General features: G+C 37.5%; 3 protein-coding genes across 7 annotated transcripts; 1 reads left to right on the top strand and 2 right to left on the bottom strand.

Annotated features, from left to right (window-relative positions):
* Positions 1-3344: 3344 nt before the first annotated feature.
* On the top strand, positions 3345-16861 carry si:dkey-125i10.3 (microtubule-associated protein 4). Of its 2 annotated transcripts, XM_024265942.2 has the most exons (9): positions 3345-3683; positions 3767-3845; positions 3970-4053; positions 11671-11730; positions 11839-11931; positions 12023-16276; positions 16360-16422; positions 16511-16613; positions 16694-16861. In XM_024265942.2, exons 1-9 carry the CDS (start codon positions 3626-3628, stop codon positions 16787-16789), a joined length of 4890 nt encoding a protein of 1629 aa, XP_024121710.2. In that variant the 5' UTR covers positions 3345-3625; the 3' UTR covers positions 16790-16861. The 2 variants fall into 2 exon arrangements, with proteins under 2 accessions (XP_024121710.2, XP_036071010.1); XM_036215117.1 differs by lacking the exons at positions 3345-3683; positions 3767-3845; positions 3970-4053 and having other exon boundaries at positions 11713-11730; positions 11839-11957.
* LOC112139166 (tigger transposable element-derived protein 6) lies at positions 5989-9454 on the bottom strand. 2 transcript variants are annotated; one of them, XM_024261863.2, is made up of 2 exons: positions 9163-9454; positions 5989-7496 (listed from the first exon to the last, which is right to left on the bottom strand). In XM_024261863.2, exon 2 carries the CDS (start codon positions 7486-7488, stop codon positions 6250-6252), a length of 1239 nt encoding a protein of 412 aa, XP_024117631.1. In that variant the 5' UTR covers positions 7489-7496; positions 9163-9454; the 3' UTR covers positions 5989-6249. The 2 variants fall into 2 exon arrangements, with proteins under 2 accessions (XP_024117631.1, XP_024117637.1); XM_024261869.2 differs by lacking the exon at positions 9163-9454 and adding an exon at positions 8999-9134.
* Positions 16862-17031: 170 nt separating the features above from the next.
* plp1b (proteolipid protein 1b) lies at positions 17032-21594 on the bottom strand. Of its 3 annotated transcripts, none has more exons than XM_024261895.1 (7): positions 21456-21594; positions 19438-19624; positions 19202-19358; positions 18875-19052; positions 18546-18619; positions 18335-18400; positions 17032-17802 (listed from the first exon to the last, which is right to left on the bottom strand). In XM_024261895.1, exons 1-7 carry the CDS (start codon positions 21457-21459, stop codon positions 17731-17733), a joined length of 738 nt encoding a protein of 245 aa, XP_024117663.1. In that variant the 5' UTR covers positions 21460-21594; the 3' UTR covers positions 17032-17730. The 3 variants fall into 3 exon arrangements, with proteins under 3 accessions (XP_024117663.1, XP_024117653.1, XP_024117672.1); XM_024261885.2 differs by lacking the exon at positions 21456-21594 and adding an exon at positions 19989-20188; XM_024261904.2 differs by lacking the exon at positions 21456-21594 and adding an exon at positions 20020-20186.
* Between the last annotated feature and the right edge of the window lie 1766 nt (positions 21595-23360).

Raw genomic sequence — 23360 nt, 5'->3', positions numbered from 1 at the left:
TATTTATTCCGTTTTTAAGTTAGATGTGTCTATTTTATCAATTTCCAAGATTATATTGATAAATAATTGTAAAAATAGAAAATGAAAACACCTTTGAGGTTCAAGAACACAATGAAAGGGAACAGAGAAAAAGAGACAGCATGAGTTTTTTCTTCCCTCAGTATTAAATATATTCCAATTCAACAAAATCAAATGTGCTTTTTTCCCCCCTGAAGGTCAACCCAACATTATACTTACATAAATAGTGCAAAACAGACACAAATTTGAATCAGTGAATAATTTCATGAAATCAGTCATAATTCTGTTTTTTTTTTTTACACAATAGATAATTTAAAAAAGAATTCACAGCTGAAATGACTGGATGACAGTACTGGTAACTTCAACTTCGAGTGGCGTTTATACCAAAGAGTTCCGTTTTGGAATCATCTGATCGCATGTATGATTCATATTATGATTTATTGAAATTATGAAAGAATATTTTCTGAGAACATTCAATAAGCACTCAAGTTTGTTACTTGACAAAAAAAATCTGATTTGACAACTATGCAAAAATATAAAATGAAATAACTCTGTAGGGGTGGAATTATTGTATGTGAGTTTACCTTTTTAGACTTCTTTTTAGGCAATAAATCAAACTCTACTTGACCTTAATTAATTTTTATTACCTTTAATGAGTGTGTATTATATACTACAGCAAAAAAATCTATGATTATGGGTAATTATTCTTATTGTCTTGTTACATTTTTGTTAGTTTATTTGTTTATTAATCAATGTATTTCTTTAATTCTAAGTGAACTTGATATATCTGTGTGATATTTTCCTTTTTTTGGCAGTATAATCTATAATTAATGCTTTTAATAAACCAAATCAATCAAATGTCAAGCTTTTGAAATGACCATAAAAGAGGTATGCAGAATGCACATGAATTGAAATGACTGTCTAATTACTGCAATTGTAGTTTGGTCACATTTCTACACTTTGCTATATAATGAAATAGGACTGCATTCCACCAAGAGTTGCACAAAAAACATTGTTATATAATTTAGATTACCGTTTTGAGCCACTTGTTAAAACAGAAAATAACTGTGTTTAAAAAATGCATCTAAAAAAAATACATTCATCCAGTTTTCATTTATTGACGTCAGTTGATATTAGTTCTGATGTAAAAACAAATCAAAAGGACTAAAATGGAGAAAATTAATTTAATACTTGTTTCTAAGCTAAGCTCCCCCGGAGTTTTTTTTTTAACTTACCTTAATTCTAAAAATTACACGATTAAAGTTTGAAATGAGCAAAACTGTCTCCTTAATCTGTCAAAGATGAGCGAAGTGCCAGGAAATTTAAAACAACATGTTTTTTTCAATGATACAAAGAATACTTTATGACTTGTACGACATTAGCCGTCTTGATTTGAGTTATACATTTAAGGTATTTCCTTTTAAAATATCACGAAAAGAAAAGCAAGTGTCTAATTTCTCTGAGATGCACCAAGGCTCAATAATGGGGACCCTTCTCTTTGCTCTCTGAACAGCCCCCCAACTTATCCTTAGAAGATATATCAAGATGATACAGGTTCATACTTCTCTCATCTTTTCAAGTCTCCATGTGAATACTGATGAGCCCAGTTAATCAATGTTCATATCTATCAACTATCTCTGCTTTTGTGCTTTGGCTAGTTTTATTGTCCCACTGTGCTGCAGCTGTCTCTAAGATAAATTACTTTCATCTATGTTTTTAATAATCATAAATATTACCTGCATTAATTACTTTTTATGGCTTTTTACCAGTGATCTATAGCTGTTACAACATAATAAAACATGCAAATAAATAAATTAATTACTGTTTTTTTTTTTAGTAATTCATAACCTTATACAGTACCTGCTTGCTAGTATTTTATTTACGTTTGAAAAATGCATTCATTCCTTATTGCAGGCCTATTTGTCAGTAACTAAATTAGTTTTATTTATATATAGAATTTAAAAAAAGTATCTTACTTCAATGAGAACAGAAGCATGCAGCATTTGTTGAGTAAAATCAGTCAACTATGCTTCCTGTTGTACCTCTCTCTGGAATGTGGTCTCATACTAACCCACACAGCTGCATCCAGGATGCTTTCATTTGTTGTTTCACAATAAAATTACAAGTCAATAGATGCAGAAGCGACCACTTTGATGATCCCTTCCTTTTATAATAACTTAAGCCCCCCTTACCAAATTAAACTTGTGATTAATCTTTTTGTTTTTATTGAATTTTCTCCACATAAATTTATCATTTGATATCATAAATGACAGAAAGGTAAACAATCTTTAGAGAAGTTGGAATACTATATTTTGGTATTTAATAAAATCTTTATTCTTAGTAAAACTTTCTTGGAGTATGATTTTATTTTTACTGGAAATACATCCATGTCATAAAAGCTGAGTCTGATAAGGAAGCACACAAGACTGTTGGATGTCAAGTTTTTCCTGATTTATAACATTCCTAAAAAAAGGAAACAACATATCTGTGAAGGAATTTTTGTTTCAAGTTGAAGCAACACAAACTGTTTTAAGGCTCCCCCCCCCCCAAAGAAAAGCTGGGTTTCTAGTTTTGACAAAATCAGAACAAATTGTGGAGAGGAAATAAAATCCCTACTTTTAGTTCCATAGAAACGTTGGGGGAAAAGCTCTTGAATAGCACTTCTTAAACCACAACAAAAAAGATACCTCCCCAAAAAAACACACTTGATCAACCTGTGGAGCAGCACCTCGACGTAAATCTTTTTGCAATGACTGGAACTCACATTAAAATATCTCTACCTGGGTTGTGAGTGTCAGAAACCCAGAGGACACAAAGAAGACACGACCAGGCTGAGCTGGTGAGTACGCAAAATGACACATGAATGGACTTTATCGTGGCTCATTGAAGTCCCATTATCTAACAGAATCATCTTCATTACGTATGCATCATGAATTTGACCTGGTTTGTTGGTGATGGCGCATCTGCAGATTCATTAAAACAGATTTAAAACCTGCAGCAGGTCAAATAATATAAAGAGGGACAGAAAAAAACATGCACGGCAGAATCGCCAAAGACTGAATGAATGTGTAAATATGGACTGTTATGATTTTATTCTTTTAAAACAAGCAAATATTCAACCATTAGTCAAGTGTGTGATCTGTTGAAAAAAGTTTTGAAGTCAGTCTAACTGGACAGCAGATTAATCTGTTTGGTGCAGAATGCAGTTTAAAAGAGCACAATAAAGTAAATATTAGAAAAGGGGATTATGGGTAATTCATCCATTAAATAATCATCTTTTTGAGTATATAATGTTGTAATTTTTCAACTATCTTCAACCAGAATAATACATGAATTTTTAGTTGCATAAGGGTTTTCCTTTAACAATAGAGTAGGCTATCACCCTAATGATTATAATTTATGATAGCTTTTTATTTCAATGTACATAAGAAGACTAAATCTTTGTGTTATTTTACTGCAGTATTTTTTAAAATATATTTTTTCAGTTTTTTAAAGAATAAATTGTTTATTTTTCTACACTTCTTTCATGTCTCATATTGCTAATGACTACAGATAATTAATAGCAAAATAAAAAAATATATTTTTTCAGCTTTTACAGTACATTAAAATGCTTTATAATTTTTTTTTCAGATTAAATTTAAGAGAAAACATCGACATCATGTCAGGTAAATTTATAAAATTCTACTATTTTATAATGATTTCTCTTTGATCCTCCTTGAAGCATAACTAAAACACGTTTCAAATTCAGACAAAAACGAGCCGATTCCAGACACCAGGGTGCGGAAGCTGAGGAAAGATGGAAGCTGGATCCGCAGACAGGATGACAGGTTGAGTTCTTTTTTAAAATCCAAAATCAATTTTTTAAAATCCAGGAGTTTATTTAAGACTTGCTTAGACAGCCAACAAAAAAAAAAAACACACCACCTGATAAAAAAGAAACTTTTTTTTCAGCCCGACCAGCAAACCAGAAGATCTGGAAACCAAACCTTTGGTGAAGAGAAATTCCTATGTTCTGATGGCAATAAAAAGATATGAGTAAGTGCCAAAATATTTTTGTTAGGCCCCAAACATAAACACAAACATTTCTTTTAAACTGCGGAAGGCCTAAACTGGTAAAACTAGCTTTGTTTAATGTTATCTGAGAGTAAATGTTAGATTATTTGCAACATATATATATATATATATATATATATATATATATATAAGAAAGAGGATGCTGGTTTAATCTCCTAGTTCACATGTTAAGAGTGAAGTATAACAAAGCAATGTGGAAAAAATAACCAAAAAATGAATCGTAATAAGTAATGAGAATTTCTTCATAAAAAAGTTCAGGAAGAACTCTTTCTTGCCGCTACAGAAGTTTTGTGAGCTGTTCAGTATAAAGTGTTATGCGGTGGCTTTTTTGCTGCAGTGTTGCATTTAGAAAACGCCAACAGCTGCTGTTCATCATGTCTCTGACAGCTGAAGCGACAGGCTGCATCTGTAATTATGAATAAAGACTGGGGGTGTCACATCTGTCAGAGTCACTGCTGCTGTGCTTTACTTGTTAGGATACTGGCTGTGACATATGTAAATTTTGATTACTTTAGAGATGGTTTTGGACTGGATGGGTATTAAAGTTACTGCATTGCTGAACTTGTGTGAAGCGTCAAACAATAAAGCCAGGCAACTTACTTTACAATAGATTAAATCAAATCAGCAGGTGAAGTTTGAACATTTGAAAGGCCAAAGAATTAAATAAATAAAGTCTTAATTTCATTGTATTATTTTTTTTATCAGCATAGAAACATAGAAACTTAACAACTTCAGTTAAGGTGTTTTTTAAACTCCAAGGTTCATACATTACAAAAAATAATACCAAGCATTACAGATTTTTCCACAAAGATCCTTTTCACCAAAAAAGACCCACTTCAAACAGCTTTTTATCTTTTTTAAAAGCATGCAGAGCGATGTTTTAATCATGATTATGTCCTTTCATTTTTAGCCAAAAAAATTGCCATTTTCTAGGATGTAGTTTCTGCAGAGCGGCAGTAGTTCATCAGATATTCTCCTCTTGAGTTGAGGGTGGGACCGTTGGTGTGGAGTAAACCTGGCCCCATTTCCCATCATCCATCTGTTTACATGCTCTGGTGCTAGTTTGCAGAACTCCAACCCAACAACAAATAACTGCAACAAAAAAGGCGAGCAATCTAGGAGCTATCCAGTTTTGAACCAGATGCTCACAGAAAGCAAGGAACTTGTGGCCCACCTGGTATATATATATATTTTTTTTTACAAAATAAATAGGTTCTTTATCAAACAGCATTTTTTTTTGCTCCTGATTTGCAACAATTTGAATAAAAAATACTCATAACTTCAGTTTTTGTTTTAATTTTGTTAAAAAAAAATGCCGCAAGAACTTGTTAAAACACCTTTTTCATGGGAGTGGGTCTGCAAAACAAAAAACATAAATGAACAAAACTGTTTTCACCCCACTTTAATTTTATGTTTGACATCCCAGTACAAAATAAACACTACAGAGTGTAGCTTAGCTAATAATCCAAGATCTCATGTTGATTTGCTTAAATTTACCCAACATAAAACGTGTTTTGGTTGGTCCTGAGCTGCTGCACTTCACTAAAACGTCCTCTGGGAGGAGCTCTTTGCTTCACATGTGTTTGAAACTAAGACCTGTGTTGTGGGAGGAAGAGTAAAATGACTTTTAAAAAAAACTGTAATGTCTTTAGAAGTACCACTTGTTAGTGTGAGGAAGCAGGTTTAAATGTCAAATGCTGCAAAGATCTCACCAATCATCTTTTTCATCAATTTTCCATAAAATGTTTATTCAGAATATTTTTTTTACTTTATTCGTTAGACTGGGAGTTTCGTAAGTGAGATTTTTATTTTTGGTATTATAGACCCACCGTTTATCAAATTTGTTTTACACCATATGCTTGTGGTTTCTTGCAGTGACACAACTGTATCCAGTGATATTTTTAAGATGTTTATTGCAAATGTTTCTCATGCAAAACAGTTTTGCCTGCATTGGAATCATCCTTTTCATTTGAACTGAAACTGGAACAATTCTTAGAAAAACTTAAGTTTGTGCAGAGATGTCCTTGTAGAGGGGCTGAAAGAGTGCTGCATTATTAAACCACAGAACAAGTCGCAAATGACTTAGTTTAGGTAAAAATCATCCAGATTGTTTCACTCAGAGATGGAATAATAGTTGAAGGGCCAGCTGCAGTGCGTTCACACAGACGGCGGGGCTTCAGAGCTCATGCTATGCGATGGCATCAAGTGGCTCCCGTTGATGGCAAAACGGTTCAGTGGGTAGATGCCACATTTACTAAATCCTTCCTTCACAGTTCTGACACCCTCCTCTTCTTTTGTCATCTGGTATGTTCTTTTAAACACGCTCGAAAACTCCTTTTTGCTCACTGCGAAGTGCGTGTTGGGAGCACCGGCGTCGTCGATGAGTGCTGCAAAGCGCTGCTTTAGCGCCGCAAACAAACCAGCGTCGAGCGGCTGCAGGATGTGGGAGCAATACGGCGGGAGGCAGAGAAGTACGACGTCCTCCTTGCGAGCGGATTCCACCACCTCGAGGTTTACAGGCGACTTGTGACCGTCGAAAATCAACACCAGCGGGCGCTCCTTGGGGGCCCGAACGAGGAAATGTTTGAGAAACCATTTCTTAAAGAGGTCGGAGGTAACGCATCCTGAGTCGGACCACCCGTAGAGGGCGTTTAGTGGGCCTTCCGTTTTGTAACACACCCCTCCTGGATAGGCTTTGGAGTAGATGATGAATGGAGGAATGTCTTCTCCTGCTGCACTAAAGCAAACAAGGACAGATATGTGGTCCCTTGAACCTGGCGCTGGCTTGCAGCCCAAACCGGTAGATTTGGGCAGATTTACCCTCTTCCTACCCAGCTGAAAGCCCAGCTCATGGCAGTTGTAAATTTGGTAGGGCTTGTCTCTGAGCCTGTGAGTGTCTATGACACTACTCAACAGGCAAAAAAACTGATCCACTGCCTCCTTCCTGACACACACTGTCCTCCCACGGACAATGCTGTCAGCTGGCTGAATGGTAATATTCTTTTCTTGTCGTTTCCGAAAATTAAGCCACCACGTCTGACCCAGTTTGGAAAACGCCACCCGTCTGTGCTGCCGCTTATAAATTGAGGATGCGAAGGACACCACCTGCTGCTTTGTAAGTGGGAATCCATGCTTGGACATGTATAAGGAGAATTCAACCAGCAACTGCTCATCTGCAGATGTTATGAGCTGAGCTGGTCCGCTGCGACTCCCCGGCGTCACTCTCCCACTCACTCGGTCTCCGAGTGAGGATTTCGGGACTCCAAACTCCTTGGCAGCTTGTCTGACTGTGCACCTTCCCGACTTTACCTCTATCAAAGCACGCTCCATGGCCTCCTCCGTCCATTTTTTCTTTTTCTTCCGGCCAATTTTGTCCAGGTGGTTTCTTGATGGCATGTTTCTTTCTGAGAGAGAAACAAAAGCAAAAACTTTAACAATCTTTAGAAAGCATTTATTTAATGTTACCATTAATGTTAGATTATATTCATCATGATACATTTAAAGATCAGATAGGATTTATAAAAATAATTTGGTGTGCCAAAAAGAAGAAAAATCTGTGAAAACATGCTTTTTAACTGCTTTTAACTTTATTACAGTAAGTATATTTCACCATTAGTCTAAATCAGGGGTTTGCCACCTCTAAAAGAGCCATTTAAGCCATTTTTTAAACTGACCAAAACTTGGCAAAAACTACAAAGTCCAAAGAAAAATGAACATTATTTATGCTTTTGTGTCCTTTAAACCATTTTTTTTTTTTTACAAAACGCTGTTTGAATATTTACATTTCAATGCAATCAAATGACTACAGTTTTATAATTTTCTATATACAGTAAAACAACGTTAACTTTTTTTAGGTTAGACTGCATAATATACAAAGTTCCTTTCTAAATAAAATAAAAATATTTTATTGAATTAAAATGTAAGAAAGCTAAAAATGACATCTTCTATCATTATGAGTTTGGAACATTATCAATCTTTTTTTTTGAAGCATCAAATATTGATATGACAACAATATTGTAAAATCCCGTTTTTATCTATACACGTGAATGCAATTCAATATTTTTAGAACTTTGAACAGCAAATAGATTGTGTTGCTCTGCAAGGGGTAAGAATAATAAATCACATATATTAAAACATTTTAACATCATTTTTACTAGATTATCTGATTTGTTTATGACATAAATGACAAAACTCACCTTTTAAAAAATTTAAATAAACTACAAATCATTTTTTTACTGAAATTGTTAGAATTTTTATTTAAAGCCAAAGAGCCACAATGAAGGGATAAAAGTGCAGCATGTGGCTCCAGAGCTTCAAGTTGCAGAGCCCTGATCTACAGTGGTGGACAAAATTGTTCATACCCCTCAGTTAAAGAAAGGCAAAACCCACAATTCTCACTGAAATCACTCAAAACTTACAAAAGTAACAATAAATAAAACACCTCTGATGTCAATTAAAGGACACACCTGAGTTAATCATGTCACTCTGGTCAAATAGTTTTCAATCTTTTATTGAGGTATCATCATTTTTGTCCAGGCCTGTTTCATTAGTTTGTTTTTAAAATAATTATGTTAATCAACAATTCAAAAGTGATGGCTGATTTTGATTGTTTAACTTTCAATAAATTTTTATTTATTGTTACTTACCTAATAACTTTCAATTAAATGTGGCAAATGTGCAAAATGTCAAAATAAAAGTGTGTTTGGAAAACAATTTTAACTGCAAATCAACATTTTTTGTAGTTAATGGTGTTTGCTAACAAAAAGGAATCGACATAAAACCACCTGCTTCTCTATAATAACACTTTATATTTAGTTATATCGTCTTTTCGTGCCAATTGTGGACAAAATGCACAAAAAGGTCGTTTAACTTTGGCAAAATCTAACAAAATGCTTCATTTACTTACAATATGCAAATAGTTTCAACAGTAACATAAAGTTTTACAAGGTGCTCATCTTAAGAGACTCTGCGACATTGATATTTCCTTGCTGCAGATGAACATGTCTTCATATTACAATAAAAAAAGTAAGAATCAAACAGAAACTTAGCGGTTAGGAGAGATCCCCGTACTATTTTGTAGTAGAGGAAAGGTGAGGACTCGTCCAGGGCCGCTTGTTCCGTAGCTCCTGCGACCTCACCGTACTATTTACAAACTACGATTTAATAAAGAATAGCGGCTTTTGACAAATAAACGCGCCAAGTAACAGCTTATCCTGCATGGTCCTAACCTTGCAGAAGTCTCTATATTTCTATTAATAGCAGAAATGTCAAATTACACAACCACTTTTTCTAAACTAGCGTCTAGCATGTAGCTGCTACATTCTGAGCTACACGGAACAAAACCGGAAACCTCCCACACTGGCTGGGTTTTCAAAATAAAGCTACATAGTGTGTTAACATATATAGAAATAAAAAAAACAAACAACTGGATCTGAATGTTAGAACTGAAAGTACCCAAGAAAAAAAAAAAAATATATATATATATATATATATTATTTTGTTTTTAAATACTAAGACATACATTTAAATATTAAGACGATTAATAAAATAGAAACAGAATTAATGTAATGTGCAAAAGTTTTAGGAATGGAAAAAATTGTGTAAATAAAGAATTATTTCAAAAACATGTAAAGTGTGATAAAATTATGTCTGATGTCAAATTATTTTAAGGTCTGTCTTTAGCTAAAACCTTTAGATTTGGTCAATTCATGACAAAAATTCAAATGCTCAATAAAAAAACAGATTATTATTTTCTTTGCAATGTGTTTGGCCTTATTTAAATTAATATTAATAAATCGTTGAGATTTAGGCCCTATTTGTCAGTTTTGTTGATTTCTGGCAAATTCAACTCCCCACAAGTCATGTTACTCATCATCTCTTGCTGGGGGACAGGGTTCTGTCTCCACTGCAGTAGGTCTTGAGCCAGCAGCTCTGCATCTTACAGAGCAACTCTGTGTTGCTTGAAATCTGCTGTAGTGATGTCTAGCCATTGGGTGCGAGGCTTGCCTTGACAAAGCCTCCTGCCTGAGGCCCTTGGGTCAAACTAGAGCATGGCTCTTGGTGAGGGGTCAAGTGGTAGGTGAAGGACATGGCCAAGCCAGTGGGTGAAGCATTGCCTAGCCAGATCAGATGCTCAGAGCTGGCATGTGTGTGCTCTTAGCACTTTGTTCAAGATGCACTTGGGCCATTTGATGTTCTCAATGTCTTATTTAAAGGATGTACAGTACGCTGCCATTTACACGAACAGAACTCTGCACATCACCATACACCAGCTTGGGAAATGATCGTAGGTGATGCTCCGAGGATCTGTCCTCTACAAACACTGCTGCCCCCCAAAAAGTCTTCAGAACAGACCACATGATTACTGACCCAATTACTCACCTAATAATTCCCATTCCTTAATACAGATTAGCCTTTTGGGTAAACCCCCCCCCCAAAAGTTCAAATATGTCACTGTTCTAAAAAAAAAAAAAAAGCTATTATTTACATTAAAATCAACCAGTCAATTAAGTCATTTATATGGCACATAAGTCATTTATATTGTATATTTATATTGTTGAAAGCATTGTACTTAGCAAAAAAGATGTACATAAACATTTGTTAAACAATAAAAAGTCATTAAACACATTAGATTTGTAGTGGTGACAGATTATAAGCAACAACAATAAAAGAAACAGACATAAAAGGAAGAAAACACTGTGGCTAAGATTTGAGGAGGGTGCATACCTTAATAGACAGGGTGAAGACGTACAAATGATAAACCAAAAAAGCTGTTAGATAGTTAAAAGCTCAACAAATAAATACGTAAATAAACAAGTTGATTAAATTACTTATTTTAAAGTTAAGTAAAAAAAAAGATGTGTTTTGATTTTACATTTAAAGATCTCCACAGAGGCAGAAACTCTCAGATCCTCAGGTAAATTATTCCACAAATGAGTCCTAATTCTCGTAGTGAGAAAAGACAAAAGAAGAATCTGAGAAGAAAACCTGAGGTTCTGATAGTCCTAGAGGGTTTATAAGGACTGAGGAGTTCTAATAAATGAAAAAGTTCCAACCATGAAGACATTTATAGACAAGAAGGAGAACTTCCAAATCAAACCTGAAGCTGACAAGCAGCCAGAGCAGAGACTTGACGACAGAAAGGATGTGGACATTTGTCTTTGTGTTAGTTAAAACGTGCACCTGAATTCTGGACAATCTGATGATAAATTGTTTAGGAAGAGCAGATAAAAGAACATTAAAATAGTCCAGTCTACACGTGACGTAAGGAAGTTAGGGTCTGCATCAAATAAAACTCTTTTTTTTTGACAAGTTACCTAATTACTATCAGAATTTTAAAGTTTGAGTGGCTTCTTTTCTGTCAGTTTCAGGCCCAATGATCAGAGTTTCTGTTTTGTTCTTGTTGAGATTTTAAAAATAAGCTACCATTCAAACCAAAATGTAGTTTTCTTACTGTGGAACAGCTTGTTTTTATTGAATTTCAGTGTCAACCTAAAACAAGCTATGTTTTATAATCAGTTATTGATGTCAAGGCTCTATTTTAATTGTTTTTCTTTGCTTATTTCTCTCATCTTTTAGATCATTAGATTCTTCTTCAGTTTCTCCTCCCCCAGAGACAGACACAAATCCATCTGACAGGTATGTATGTATTTTACATAATAAAGCACATGGAAACCGTTAGTTAATACTTTTTTTTTACTGTTCTTTAACTAAGATTAAACTTTTCTGGCATCTGTTTGTCTGCAGAGATTCAACCAACCAGAATGGAGAGAAAGCTAAATTTCTCCATGATGGTGTTCAGCCTGATGGATCATCTGGTCAGACTCCAAGCAACACAAAGTTAGCAAATAAGATCATCTAAACATGTAAAAACATGAATATCATTCATTGTTTTTGCCCATTGTAAATAAATGAATTTGTTTTGTCATAGGTCTAAAGAACCTACAAAGCATCTTGTTACTCCTCCAGGTGAAAACATCAACACAGGCACTGTTAAGACATCTCCTTCAGTAGATGCTGCACCTCTTCCAGACCCAATTTCAAGTGCCAAGATCACGTCAAAGGAACTAGCAACAAGTAAAGTTCAACCAGTTAATGATACTGCTGTTGAAAAAAGTATCACGTCAACACCTGAGAAAGTAAAAGATTTTAAGGTGGTGCAAAAGACAGAGATTACTAAACCTGTGCCATCTGCAGACACTGATAATCAGACTGCTCTTTCAGAACATGATCCAAAGAGAAGCATTAAAAATACAACTGATGCTAAAGTTAAGTCATCACCTGATGTTCCTGCTGTTACTGTAGCAACAGTAACAGATAAGACATCTCTATCTAACACCAAACAACCAGTCGCTGGTGGTCAATCTGAGGCTCCAACTGTCAAAGCTAATGTTAAAACTGCAGAGAGCCAAGATGATCCTGCACCTCCTCCAGAGCCATCAACAGTAATCACAACTGTGAGTACACCAGAAGAGAAAACAACACAACCTAACAGTGACCAACCACTTTCTCAAGATCTTTCCAAAACACCTACCGACAAAGCTACACTTACATCTGAAGGGAGTGAAGAGAAACCTGTGGCATTGACAAAGCTAGTTTCAGCCCTCAAAGCTAAGAATGAAGTCCCATTAGCTGATGGTGGTCCTGTTGAACCAAGTGTCGTGTCAACACCTGAGCAAGTTTCAGAATGCCTACCAAAGAAGCAAGCTAAGCTTGAACCATCTCCAGATGTTGATACTCAGACAGCTTCAGAACAAGATGCAAATAAAACAGCTAAAGCTGCTTTACAGGTTGAAGTGGAGGCATCACCCAAAGTCCCTCCTGCTAACAAAACAACTCTGGCAAATGAAGAAACTCTACCTAAGAGAGAACCAGTTCCCAGTGGTCTGTCTGAGGCTCCAACTATCAAAGCTGATGTCAAAACTGAGGTAAAAACTGCAGAGCCACCAACAGTGATCAGAGCTGAAAGGGCAACTGTGAGTACACCAGAAGATACATCCACTCAACCTAACAGTGACCAACCACTTTCTCAAGATCTTTCCAAAACACCTGCTGACAAAGCTGCACTTACATCTGGAGGGAGTGAAGAGAAACCTGTGGCATTGACAAAGCTAGTTTCAGCCCTCAAAGCTAAAAGTGAAGTCCCATTGGCTGATGATGCTCCTGTTGAACCAAGTGTTGTGTCAACACCTGAGCAAGTTTCCGAATGCCTACCAAAGAAACAAGTTAAGCTTGAACCATCTCCAAATGTTGATACTCAGACAACTTCAGAACAAGATGCAAATAAAACAGCTGAAGCTGCTTTACAGGTTGAAGTGGATTCATCACCCAAAGTTCCTCCTGCTAACAAAACAACTCTAGCAAATGAAGAAACTTTACCTAAGAGAGAACCAGTTCTTAGTGGTCTGTCTGAGGTTCCAACTGTCAAAGCTGATGTCAAAACTACGAAAAATTCAGAGGATCCTGCACCACTTTCAGACCCACCAACAGTGATCAGAGCTGCAAGGGCAGCTGTGAGTACACCAGAAGATATAACCACTCCACCTAACAGTGACCAACCACTTTCTCAAGATCTTTCCAAAACACCTACTGACAAAGCTGCACTTACATCTGGAGGGAGTGAAGAGAAACCTGTGGCATTGACAAAGCTAGTTTCAGCCCTCAAAGCTAAAAGTGAAGTCCCATTAGCTGATGATGCTCCTGTTGAACCAAGTGTTGTGTCAACACCTGAGCAAGTTTTAGAAGACCTACCAAAGAAACAAGTTAAGCTTGAACCATCTCCAAATGTTGATACTCAGACAGCTTCAGAACAAGATGCAAATAAAACAGTTAAAGCTGCTTTACAGGTTGAAGTGGAGACATCACCCAAAGTCCCTCCTGCTAAGAAAACAACTCTGGCAAATGAAGAAACTTTACCTAAGAGAGAACCAGTTCCTAGTGGTCTGTCTGAGGCTCCAACTGTCAAAGCTGATGTCAGTGCTGATGTCAAACCTGTGGAGGGTTCACAAGATCCTGCACCACATTCAGAGTCAGCAACAGTGATCAGACCCGAAAAGGAAGTTGTGTGTACACCAGAAGCATCCAACAGGGAACAACCCCTTTCTCAAGGTCTTTCCAAAACACCTACTGACAAAGCTGCACTTACATCTGGAGGGAGAGATGAGAAACCTGTGGTATTACCAGAGCTAGTTTCAGCACTCAAAGCTAAAAGGGATATCCAATCAGCTGATGATGGTCCAGTTGAGCAAAGTTTTGAGTCATCCCCTGAGCAGGCTTCAGAAGACACACCAAAGAATAAGCTGGTTCATCTTGAACCATCTCCAAATGCCAGTACTCAGACATCTTCAGAACAAGATGCAATTAAAATAGTCAAAGCTGCTGCAGAGGTTAAAGTTGATTCATCACCCGAAGCCCCTTCTGCTAACAAAGAAACAGTAAAAGATGATCCATCTCTACCTAAGAGTATGCCATCAGTGCCCAGTGGGCTGTCTGAGGCTCCATCTGTCAAAGCTGATGTCAAATCTGCAGAGAGTCAAGAGGATCCTTCACCCCTTTCAGAGCCTTTTATAGTCATCATGGCTGAAAAGGTAGACGTGACTCCTGTGGAAGTTGAAACTACTTCTCTCAACAAAGTAAAACCAGTTAGTAACAACTCATCTCAGTCACCTGCTCCTGAAGCTCTACTCAAGTTGGCAGAAACTAAAGAGGACTCCTCAGTCGAACAAGAGTCTGTTTCAGTGACCACATTTAAAAGTGAAGTCCAGACAGGTGTTGTTGAACAAATGAATGAGCTAAAACCTCAGTGCGCTGGAGATGGTAAACTTGAAATGACCATGAAGGAGAATGCTGAACCTTTACCATCTGCTTACACTCATAATCAGACATCTCCTTCAGAACAAGATTCAAATAAAATAGCTAAAGTCACAGAGATTGAAGTGGAGTCGCCATCCCAGGTCCCTTCTACTAACAAAGAAACAGCAACAAATGAGACATCTCCACCTAAGAGTATGCCATCAGGTCCTAATGGTCTGTCTGAGGCTCCAGCAGTCAAAACTGAGGTCAAAACTACAGAGCCACCAACAGTGATCAGAGCTGAAAAGGCAGCTGTGAGTACACCAGAAGATATAACCACTCCACCTAACAGTGACCAACCACTTTCTCAAGATCTTTCCAAAACACCTGCCGACAAAGCTACACTTACATCTGGAGGGAGTGAAGAGAAACCTGTGGCATTGACAAAGCTAGTTTCAGCACTCAAAGCTAAAAGTGAAGTCCCATTGGCTGATGATGCTCCTGTTGAACCAAGTGTTGTGCCAACACCTGAGCAAGTTTCAGAATGCCTATCGCAGAAGCCAGTTAAGGTTGAATCATCTTCAAATATTGATACTCAGACAGCTTCAGAACAAGATGCAAATAAAACAGCTACAGAGGTCGAAATTGAGACGTCACCAGAAGTCCCGCCTTCTAACAAATCAACTCTAACAGTTGAAACTACTCTATCTAAGAGAGAACCAGCTCCTAGTGGTCTGTCTGAGGCTCCAGCTGCCATAGCTGATGTAAAATCTGCAGAGAGTCAAGAAGATTCTGTTAAAACACTGGACAGCACAGCAGACTTGAACACAAACACTATAATTAAGCCAGAGCCATCAACAGATACTAATACATCTCCATTAAAACAACAATTAGAAAAGGTAACAGCTGAAATTGTTGAGGAGGTTGAACTGGAGTCAATCCCCGACATACTTGCACCTAATAAAGAAACACTCGGAAATGACACATCTAACACTGAAACACCTAGTGATAGTCTGCCTAAATCACCTCCTGCTGAAACTTTGGTAAAGACTGCAGAGCGTGGAGAGGATTCTGCAGCACCACCAGAGGCAGTTCTAGCAACCTGTGCTGAGAGGGATGTCCAATCTCTTGATGGTGATGCTCCTGTCAAACAAAGTGAACAGGCAACATCTGAGCACGTAACAAAACAGATGCCAGCTATAAAGACAGACGAGGATGTTCAGACCTTACCTGTTGCAGGTAATAAGGATTTAGTTCACAAAGTGATTGAGCTAACAGATGCACTGGATGTGGAGGCACCTGGACTGGAATCTGTTTCAAAACCTGTGGATGTTCCAGAACCTCATCTCCCACAGGATTCTGGGTTGAAGCAACCGCAAGCTGACAACAAAAAGTAAGTGAGCTTTCCAAAAAGAAAGGACCGTGTTTTTTTTTTTTGTGTGCCTTTCTATTTATGTACTCTAATTTTGTGTTTAGTTCCGAGGATTTGGGGAAAATTGCAGATGATCTGAGTTCTACAAAGAACCACGACAGACTCTTGTGAGTTTTTCTTTCTTATTTGTTCACATGATTTGTAAGTTTTCACTATGAAAGAATTGCATTGTGACAATCTTTTTTTATTCTTCAGCAGTAACAATGACATCTGCACTTACTGCAATAAAATCATTGATGGAAACGCTAAGATAGTATTCAATGAACCTTCAGTGATCTGCCATCCGAAGTGCCTCAAGGTTTGCTTCATCTTTCTTTTTAGAAAGCATAATCTTCATTATGGATTGTGGATATATTAATGATTTATATGTTTCTACAGTGTGGAGTTTGTGCGAAGGACCTGGGGGGTCTCGAAATCCCCATGTTCTTGACCGATGAAGCGATCCTGTGTGTTGACTGCTACAGGAAAGCTTGAGTTTCCATGGCAGTGGATGGAATTAACTTGAGCCAAGAATCCCACAAATATTTTTATTATCTTGCTTCTTTCTTTTTTTCTTTTTTCTGTACTAGTTTCACATCATTAAAAGTTTTACCATGTTGTTATGATTAAAAATTATGTGATTAAAAGACTTTTCAGCCGTAATTACCACAAATGATTGAAATATTTGGCAATACTTGAACACTGTAATATTTTTAATAAATTTACAAATAAACTCCTCAGATTTCAAAAGTTTTATTTGAATTAAATACAAATGTGCACACAAACAAGTGAGGTGGAGACTAGTTAAAGAAACAAAAAGTCCCTTTATTACTTTTTTTAGCTAGTATCTAAAACCCATCCATAGACTGTGGCATTCAAACAAATCAATAAGAGCCTGTGATAAATGCACAGTGAACTTCATGTTGGATTAAAAGCTCAAAGAGAAAATCTGGCACATTCAATTTCCCCCGCTTTAGATCCACAATGTTGACATGTAAGATGCTGATAATGAGGAAGCCGCAAAATCATGCTCAGAACCAATATGCACATCAGAGACTGAATAGTGTGCATACAGTTATGACTTGCAAAGCAAGCTGGCAAAGCTTTTAATTATTCATGGAGTATCGTACATCGCAGCCAGAAATAGGGAAGGCTTACAAAAAGGATAAAATGAAAAGTCATAAAAGGAAAACGAACAATGCAAGAGATTCATCCGGGGGGATCATTACTGGGTCAGAATTATCTTCATCTCTGCCTGTTGTTCATTCATGACAGGGATGAGAACCATTTGTCTGTTATTAAACATCTACAAGAACAGCAGATGATCCAGGTTTGAAAGGTGCTTTTTTTCTAGGGGAGGATGAAGAGTTCAGATCTAGCGTTGCGTGAGCTGGATGTCCACCTTGCTGCCAGAAAACGAAGGAGAACGGGGCAGATTAACGAATTCCTTTCCTGCCCAGGAAACGCAAGACTGCGTAGTTGTAGGTGGTGGCAATTAGATACAGAAACTGTAAGAAAATGGGAAAAGGAGATAAGGGAGGGTTAAGAAAGAGAAAAAGGAAATCATTTCTTAAAAGTTATTCATAGTTAAGGAAGAGGAAAGCATGTTGGTTTGGAATTTGCAAGTTTAGATAATAAGAAGCAAAGCTAAATATTTATAAACCATGTTACTGCTAATACAGCAAACCAGTAAGCATAAATATATTTTTTTCTACAATAGCTCTACAGAAAAGGAAGAGTTCATCAATATGAATGAAACAGAGCAGCTGTTGGAATAGAATAGAATAGAAAATAAAAGAAAAAAGAAAATAGTAGAGAAATCTGGTAAACTGAACAGAGCACCACAAAGCAAAAGTTGGTCCTACGTCAAAGATATGCCAAAGAAATCCCCCCCAAAATGTGAATGACCAAATATTATACAAACAATCAAATGTTTAAATACTGATAACATGATCTCTTTTAAAAAAATAATTTGGTTTATTTTTCACATTTTTATAAGACAGTTTGAATGATCGGTAAGTGCAGAAAGTATTTTCTCACCAGTGCCAACAGAGTGACTCCGGCTCCAGCAAATGCAGCAATGTACAAGTCATAGGTCAGGTGGAACTGTGGATAAAACATTTCAACACATACTGAGTAAATCAATCTCTTGCAAGTTATTACCATTCCCATGTATAATAATGCTCAGTTACTTGCTACACAAATACTGATATGTTAAAGCAGAATATTCTTCCTGTCTACATCTACTCACTTCGCTGGTTTTGCAGATGGATGCCAGGGTCAGTCCACAACTCTTGCCTGGCACCGCATTCCAAGGGAGCAGACCTTAAATGAAAACATGACGCAAGTGAGCAACGTCTTACCGGTGATGAATCATGAGCGGGTGACATATGTGGGCTCCTGCTTGCATACGAGGGAAAGAGCAATAAAGAAATTAAGCCGCAGTCATCTTTATTATTTCATCGCTAATTTAGCCATCAGTCCTGCGGCCACTCCCCTCTGATTAATTCAATGCTCTCAAGGACACATTAACATTCTCATCAGGAGGATATGCGGTCAGTCATTATGAGAGCAACCCACCATACTGCCTCGCGTCCATACAGATCCAGCTGTGCTGATTAATGCTGGCTGTCGTCTCAGCCAGGAGGTTGATGTTGTGGCAGGTTTGCTCCATGTTGAACAGGAAGAAGACTGGGACGGCGGTGAAGGCAAACACTGCAAGCCAGATGAAGGCCAAGATGTATGTCACTACGATAAACTGTTGAAAGAAAAAGAGGGCAGGTTTGTTAGTCTTTGTGGTCAGGTGTCAGAGTCAGAAAAAAAAATACGACAAACCAGAATTCAGTGTCTTAGCTTGACATCATCTTCACCCTCCCTCATTATCTCCACCCCCAGACATGTCCTCACCGTCAGGCTGAGGCAGCGGCCACACTGGGTGCTCCTGAACTCGCCAAAGGTCTGCTTGACTGCACTTGTGGCGTAGAAACCCTCAGCCAGCAACAAGATACCGTAGAGGAAGAAAAAGGACGCCAGACCGTAGATCACATACTGGAAGTACTTGATGCTGGAATAACCACAGAGAGAAGTCAGTCAAACTGTGAAACTAAACTCATTGTGAAAGATGGTAGCTGAGGATTACTCACAAAGACGCCATGACGACATAGTCCTGGACGTTCCTGGCAAAGTAAGTCTCAACAAGGTATTCGGTCTGGGTCAGCGCTTCATGTCCACAGCCACAAAACAATGCCATGCCAGCATAGCACAGCAGGGTGGCCACCAGCGACGGGTAGGGCACTGCCCCAATGCACCGGATACAGCAATCATAACAACCTGAAGGGGCATAATATATCAGCACACAGGCGGCACACACCGCACAAATAACCACACAGCACATCTATGCCACGATGGGGGGAGTCTTTCATCTCATTGGGGGGCTAAGAAATAGGGCTCGCTCAGCCTGCAAATCCATGAGCGTACAACAAAAGCCCACCAACAGGCAAGGAAGCAACAGAAACAAATTAGACAAAAAGAGTTCAAGCAGCAATTCCCAACGAAGCGTCCAAACAGAAGCAGCCACCACCGCCTTCACAACAGCCTCATGCACTTCTTCCATATAAGAGGGGATGCTGAAGCTGGGAGCAAATATCCAATTTGTTAATAAATGCATTGCCAGAAATGGGATAGAGGAAAGCACCTAAGGCTTTGCAAAGCCAAGGCTGCCTGACCGGAAACATTTGCTTCCTCTGATCTTGTATTCCACAACGAGAAAGATCCCAGCGCCAGACTGTGATGATCAGAGCTGCCTACAAGGTTTGCTACTGTTCAATGAGCCTCTCTGCGCTGATTTCATCCGTATGTGACAGCTCTTCTGCTTGTGCCAACACCTCACAGTGTAGCCCTTACTAAACCCAGTCCAACCCTCTTTCTCCAGCAGTTACAGGCGTCACCGAGCCACTTTGGGGATGGGGCCTTGAAGAAAGAGCTTCTCTTTGTGATTGCAGATACAATATCCATTGTGTCTGCATCTATCGGGGAGCAACAAAGGGCAGTGATGTCAAACAAACAAAGACAATCGAGCCACAACACACACAGTGTGGTGTGTGGCGATGGAGGGGTCACCGGGACGTCTCAATACCAATAGCAGCGTTACTAGTGAAGCCACCCACGGCTGGCTGAGGCTGGTACCATGGCACTGAGCAACAATGCTGGTGGGGGCTCAGTTCAAGTATTTAAAGAGTGGGTGGGGGCTATTTGAATATTTTCACAACAACACCAAGCCCACTTAATAAAAACAAATTCTAATTAATATAGGCCTAAAAATGTTTTTATGTTGCTAAAATCTTGAAATCCATTTGACTTGTTTTCTTAAATCTTTCAGTAGTAGGAAGGAGACAACAGTGTTGTAAACAATCTGCCTGCAGAGTAAAAATAGTAACAGCAGGAAGCCTTAATAGTCCCCAAAAAGTGCTTGCAGACTCCCACACATCCGCAGGAGCTGCAGTGGTGGTGGTTATAGTGATAGTGAGAAAAATGTCATCATTGCCTCCATTTTGTACCTGTTCCAAAAAAATAAAATAATGCAAGTCACTTGTTTCAGGATTCAATATTAATATTTTCGAGTAGCTCAAAAACTTTGAAAAAAAGAGTCATCAAGCTCTTTGTGAGTGACGAGAAATTTCCAAAGTTCTGATGGAAATTTGCTAATTTCTGCCGTGCCACATGTGGGAGTGTCTGACCTCTTTCACATGAGTGACCTGGCATGGCCCCGGCATGATGAGAGTTGATGCCCATTTCTCTCAGCCACTTTGACTTTATTAAACTGTTGCTAAAAAAAGAATTACAATGAGAACTTCTTCTTCTGTTTTTTTTTTTCAAAAAATTCTCTTTTTCTAAATCCTGAAATCCTTTTTGCACATTGAAGAGAGCTGCATGTTGGCAACAAAAACAAAGAGCAAGGAAGCAGAATTTCAATATTGTTTAATAATCTATTTGATGGAATAAAATGGGTGATTTATTAGCGAGAAGATTACTCCCACATTACTCAAGAATGATATTAAAGCATGGAAGCAACATATTCAAATGCAGTAAGTTATTAAAATCCAGTTATTCAAATGACACTATTAAGAAATGATAAGAGTAATTACAAATTGTCTGCACTCACCCATGTCCACAAAGAAGTGTGGGTGAAATTGAAGTTTGGCTGGATGGCTTTGTGACTGCGATATGAGGATATGAGAAGTTATTCCCCGCCACTCCTATATGAATCTGACTCGAGCTTTTGTCCCATCAACAATAGATAGACCACGTCTCCCCGAGTCACATCTTAAAGTCACAAAGTCCCATTTCAGCTGCCAGTCATTATTTGTGTAGCCACTGGATTTACGACAGGGGGCCAGCAGGACCAAAATCCTTATCTGAACTTTTATCCGATTTTTGAAGCTTTCGGGAAGCAGATGGTTTTTGTAAAGTGCAAGTGTCCACATGCAGTGTTGACTCAAGATATTAGAAATTAAATGTCACACCTGTTCTATATTATTACCTGACTATATTAAATAATGCTTTTTATTTTTGGTGCAAAGATGCTATAATTCATCACTAAAAATGTAATGTCTAGATGATAGGATTTTCATATTGATATGTTTTTATTCCCACTAATTCACATTTAATTCATTCATAATAAAGGACATATTGATTGCCAGCATGCACGTGTCCTATGTTTGCACGCTCCACATGGTGGACTTTATCACCATAGAGACGCTGTCTAAAAAGCAGCTTGCTCAGAAAGACAGATATAAAAAGTATGCACAGACAAAGACGAGAAATAAAATGGAAAAGCAGGGGCTGACAGTGATTAAGTTAACCAACAACGGTGACATTGATGGTCGGGTCCAGCTGCCGTCCTCTCCCCCCCTCTCCCTAGTGTTTGACCCAGTTGATGTCAAAGCTGGGTTCACCACAAAAGAGCCAGTGTGAAGCAGGAGAAAACCCCCCGCTGTTGAGGAGAGAAGAAAGCAAACATCCTCTTTTTTGAGATTTTAAGATGACAATACAAAAAAAGATGGATTTGATAGATGGAAATGTGATAATAGTGCTATTAAATAAAAAAAAATCTGTTTGTATAGAAAGACCATTATTATATATCCAAATGTATGTTTAAAACTAATGCAGACACAATTTTAACAAATTGGCCCTTAAAAGTTATACTCTGAAAGGTTTTACATAAACTGACACCTCTTAATCCTGTTTAAAATGAGCCACTTGATGGTCTTCTTTTTTTTTGGCTTTCTTTCTGAAGCTTTTTCTGGAGCAATCAGACATTAAGTAATTTGTTTATAGAAAACATTAATTAAAACTGATTGTGAAGTGCAAAATGAATGGCTTCCAGGAAATCTTTGAGAGGAAGATGCGAGGAATTCAAACAGTTCTCACCTTTCAGATGTAAATTTAGAGTGATGTTAGCAGTTAAAGGATCAGGACAAAATTCAAGAGATGGATAAAAAAAAAAAATTTTTTGATTAAGCATAAAATCTTGTTATTGTAGAGGTCAATGAGCACTGTGGGTAATTAAGATGAAGAAAATACACAATCAAAATAAAAGAAGAATGTCATTAATTAATACAGATGATTTTAGTCTATTGCAATACTCTGAAAATGTAATTTTAGTTTCAAATACGGTAATCATTAATATATGTTTAGCTAGAAATGATTAGAAACACACCATATCAGTTACTTGTACACACTGAGTTTATTTGCTGTGTGTGTTGGTTTCTGTTTTTCATTCCTCATTATTTATGTTTTAAATACAGACATCCATCTTTTTTTCCAGCAGTGATCGTCTTCTACGAAGAAGCAAAAAATATACATCTTTTTCTGCAAAGCAAAGTAAAACACGGTTTGTGCTATTTACATAAGAGGGTGTTTGTGATTTGAGCCTTTGGACTACGTCAGCAAGAATTCGACTTTTTTTTATCTTATATTTTGAATTTGCTTGAACGTTTGTCAATGCAGAAAATCAAATTTTTTAATTAGATTTGAAATGACGATCAGGAAATTGTAAAAAAAATAG

The sequence above is a fragment of the Oryzias melastigma genome, linkage group LG14 (genome assembly GCF_002922805.2).
Source record: "Oryzias melastigma strain HK-1 linkage group LG14, ASM292280v2, whole genome shotgun sequence".
NCBI classification, from domain to species: Eukaryota; Metazoa; Chordata; class Actinopteri; order Beloniformes; family Adrianichthyidae; genus Oryzias; species Oryzias melastigma.
The sequence above is the reverse complement of the archived record's forward strand: the minus strand, read 5'-3'. Positions and strand labels throughout refer to the sequence as shown.

What these genes read in the sequence shown, in the direction of transcription:
- si:dkey-125i10.3 (XM_024265942.2), top strand. Translation starts at nt 3,626, where the DNA reads ATGCTTTATAATTTTTTTTTCAGATTAAATTTAAGAGAAAACATCGAC. An exon ending in ATGGCAATAAAAAGATATGA is followed by an intron (nt 4,054 to 11,670) that starts GTAAGTGCCAAA and finishes CTCATCTTTTAG; the next exon opens with ATCATTAGATTCTTCTTCAG. An exon ending in GACACAAATCCATCTGACAG is followed by an intron (nt 11,731 to 11,838) that starts GTATGTATGTAT and finishes GTTTGTCTGCAG; the next exon opens with AGATTCAACCAACCAGAATG.
- LOC112139166 (XM_024261863.2), bottom strand. Translation starts at nt 7,488, where the DNA reads ATGCCATCAAGAAACCACCTGGACAAAATTGGCCGGAAGAAAAAGAAA.
- plp1b (XM_024261885.2), bottom strand. Translation starts at nt 20,028, where the DNA reads ATGTTTCCGGTCAGGCAGCCTTGGCTTTGCAAAGCCTTAG. An exon ending in TATGTCGTCATGGCGTCTTT is followed by an intron (nt 19,359 to 19,437) that starts GTGAGTAATCCT and finishes TGGTTATTCCAG; the next exon opens with CATCAAGTACTTCCAGTATG. An exon ending in CCATCTGCAAAACCAGCGAA is followed by an intron (nt 18,401 to 18,545) that starts GTGAGTAGATGT and finishes TTTTATCCACAG; the next exon opens with TTCCACCTGACCTATGACTT.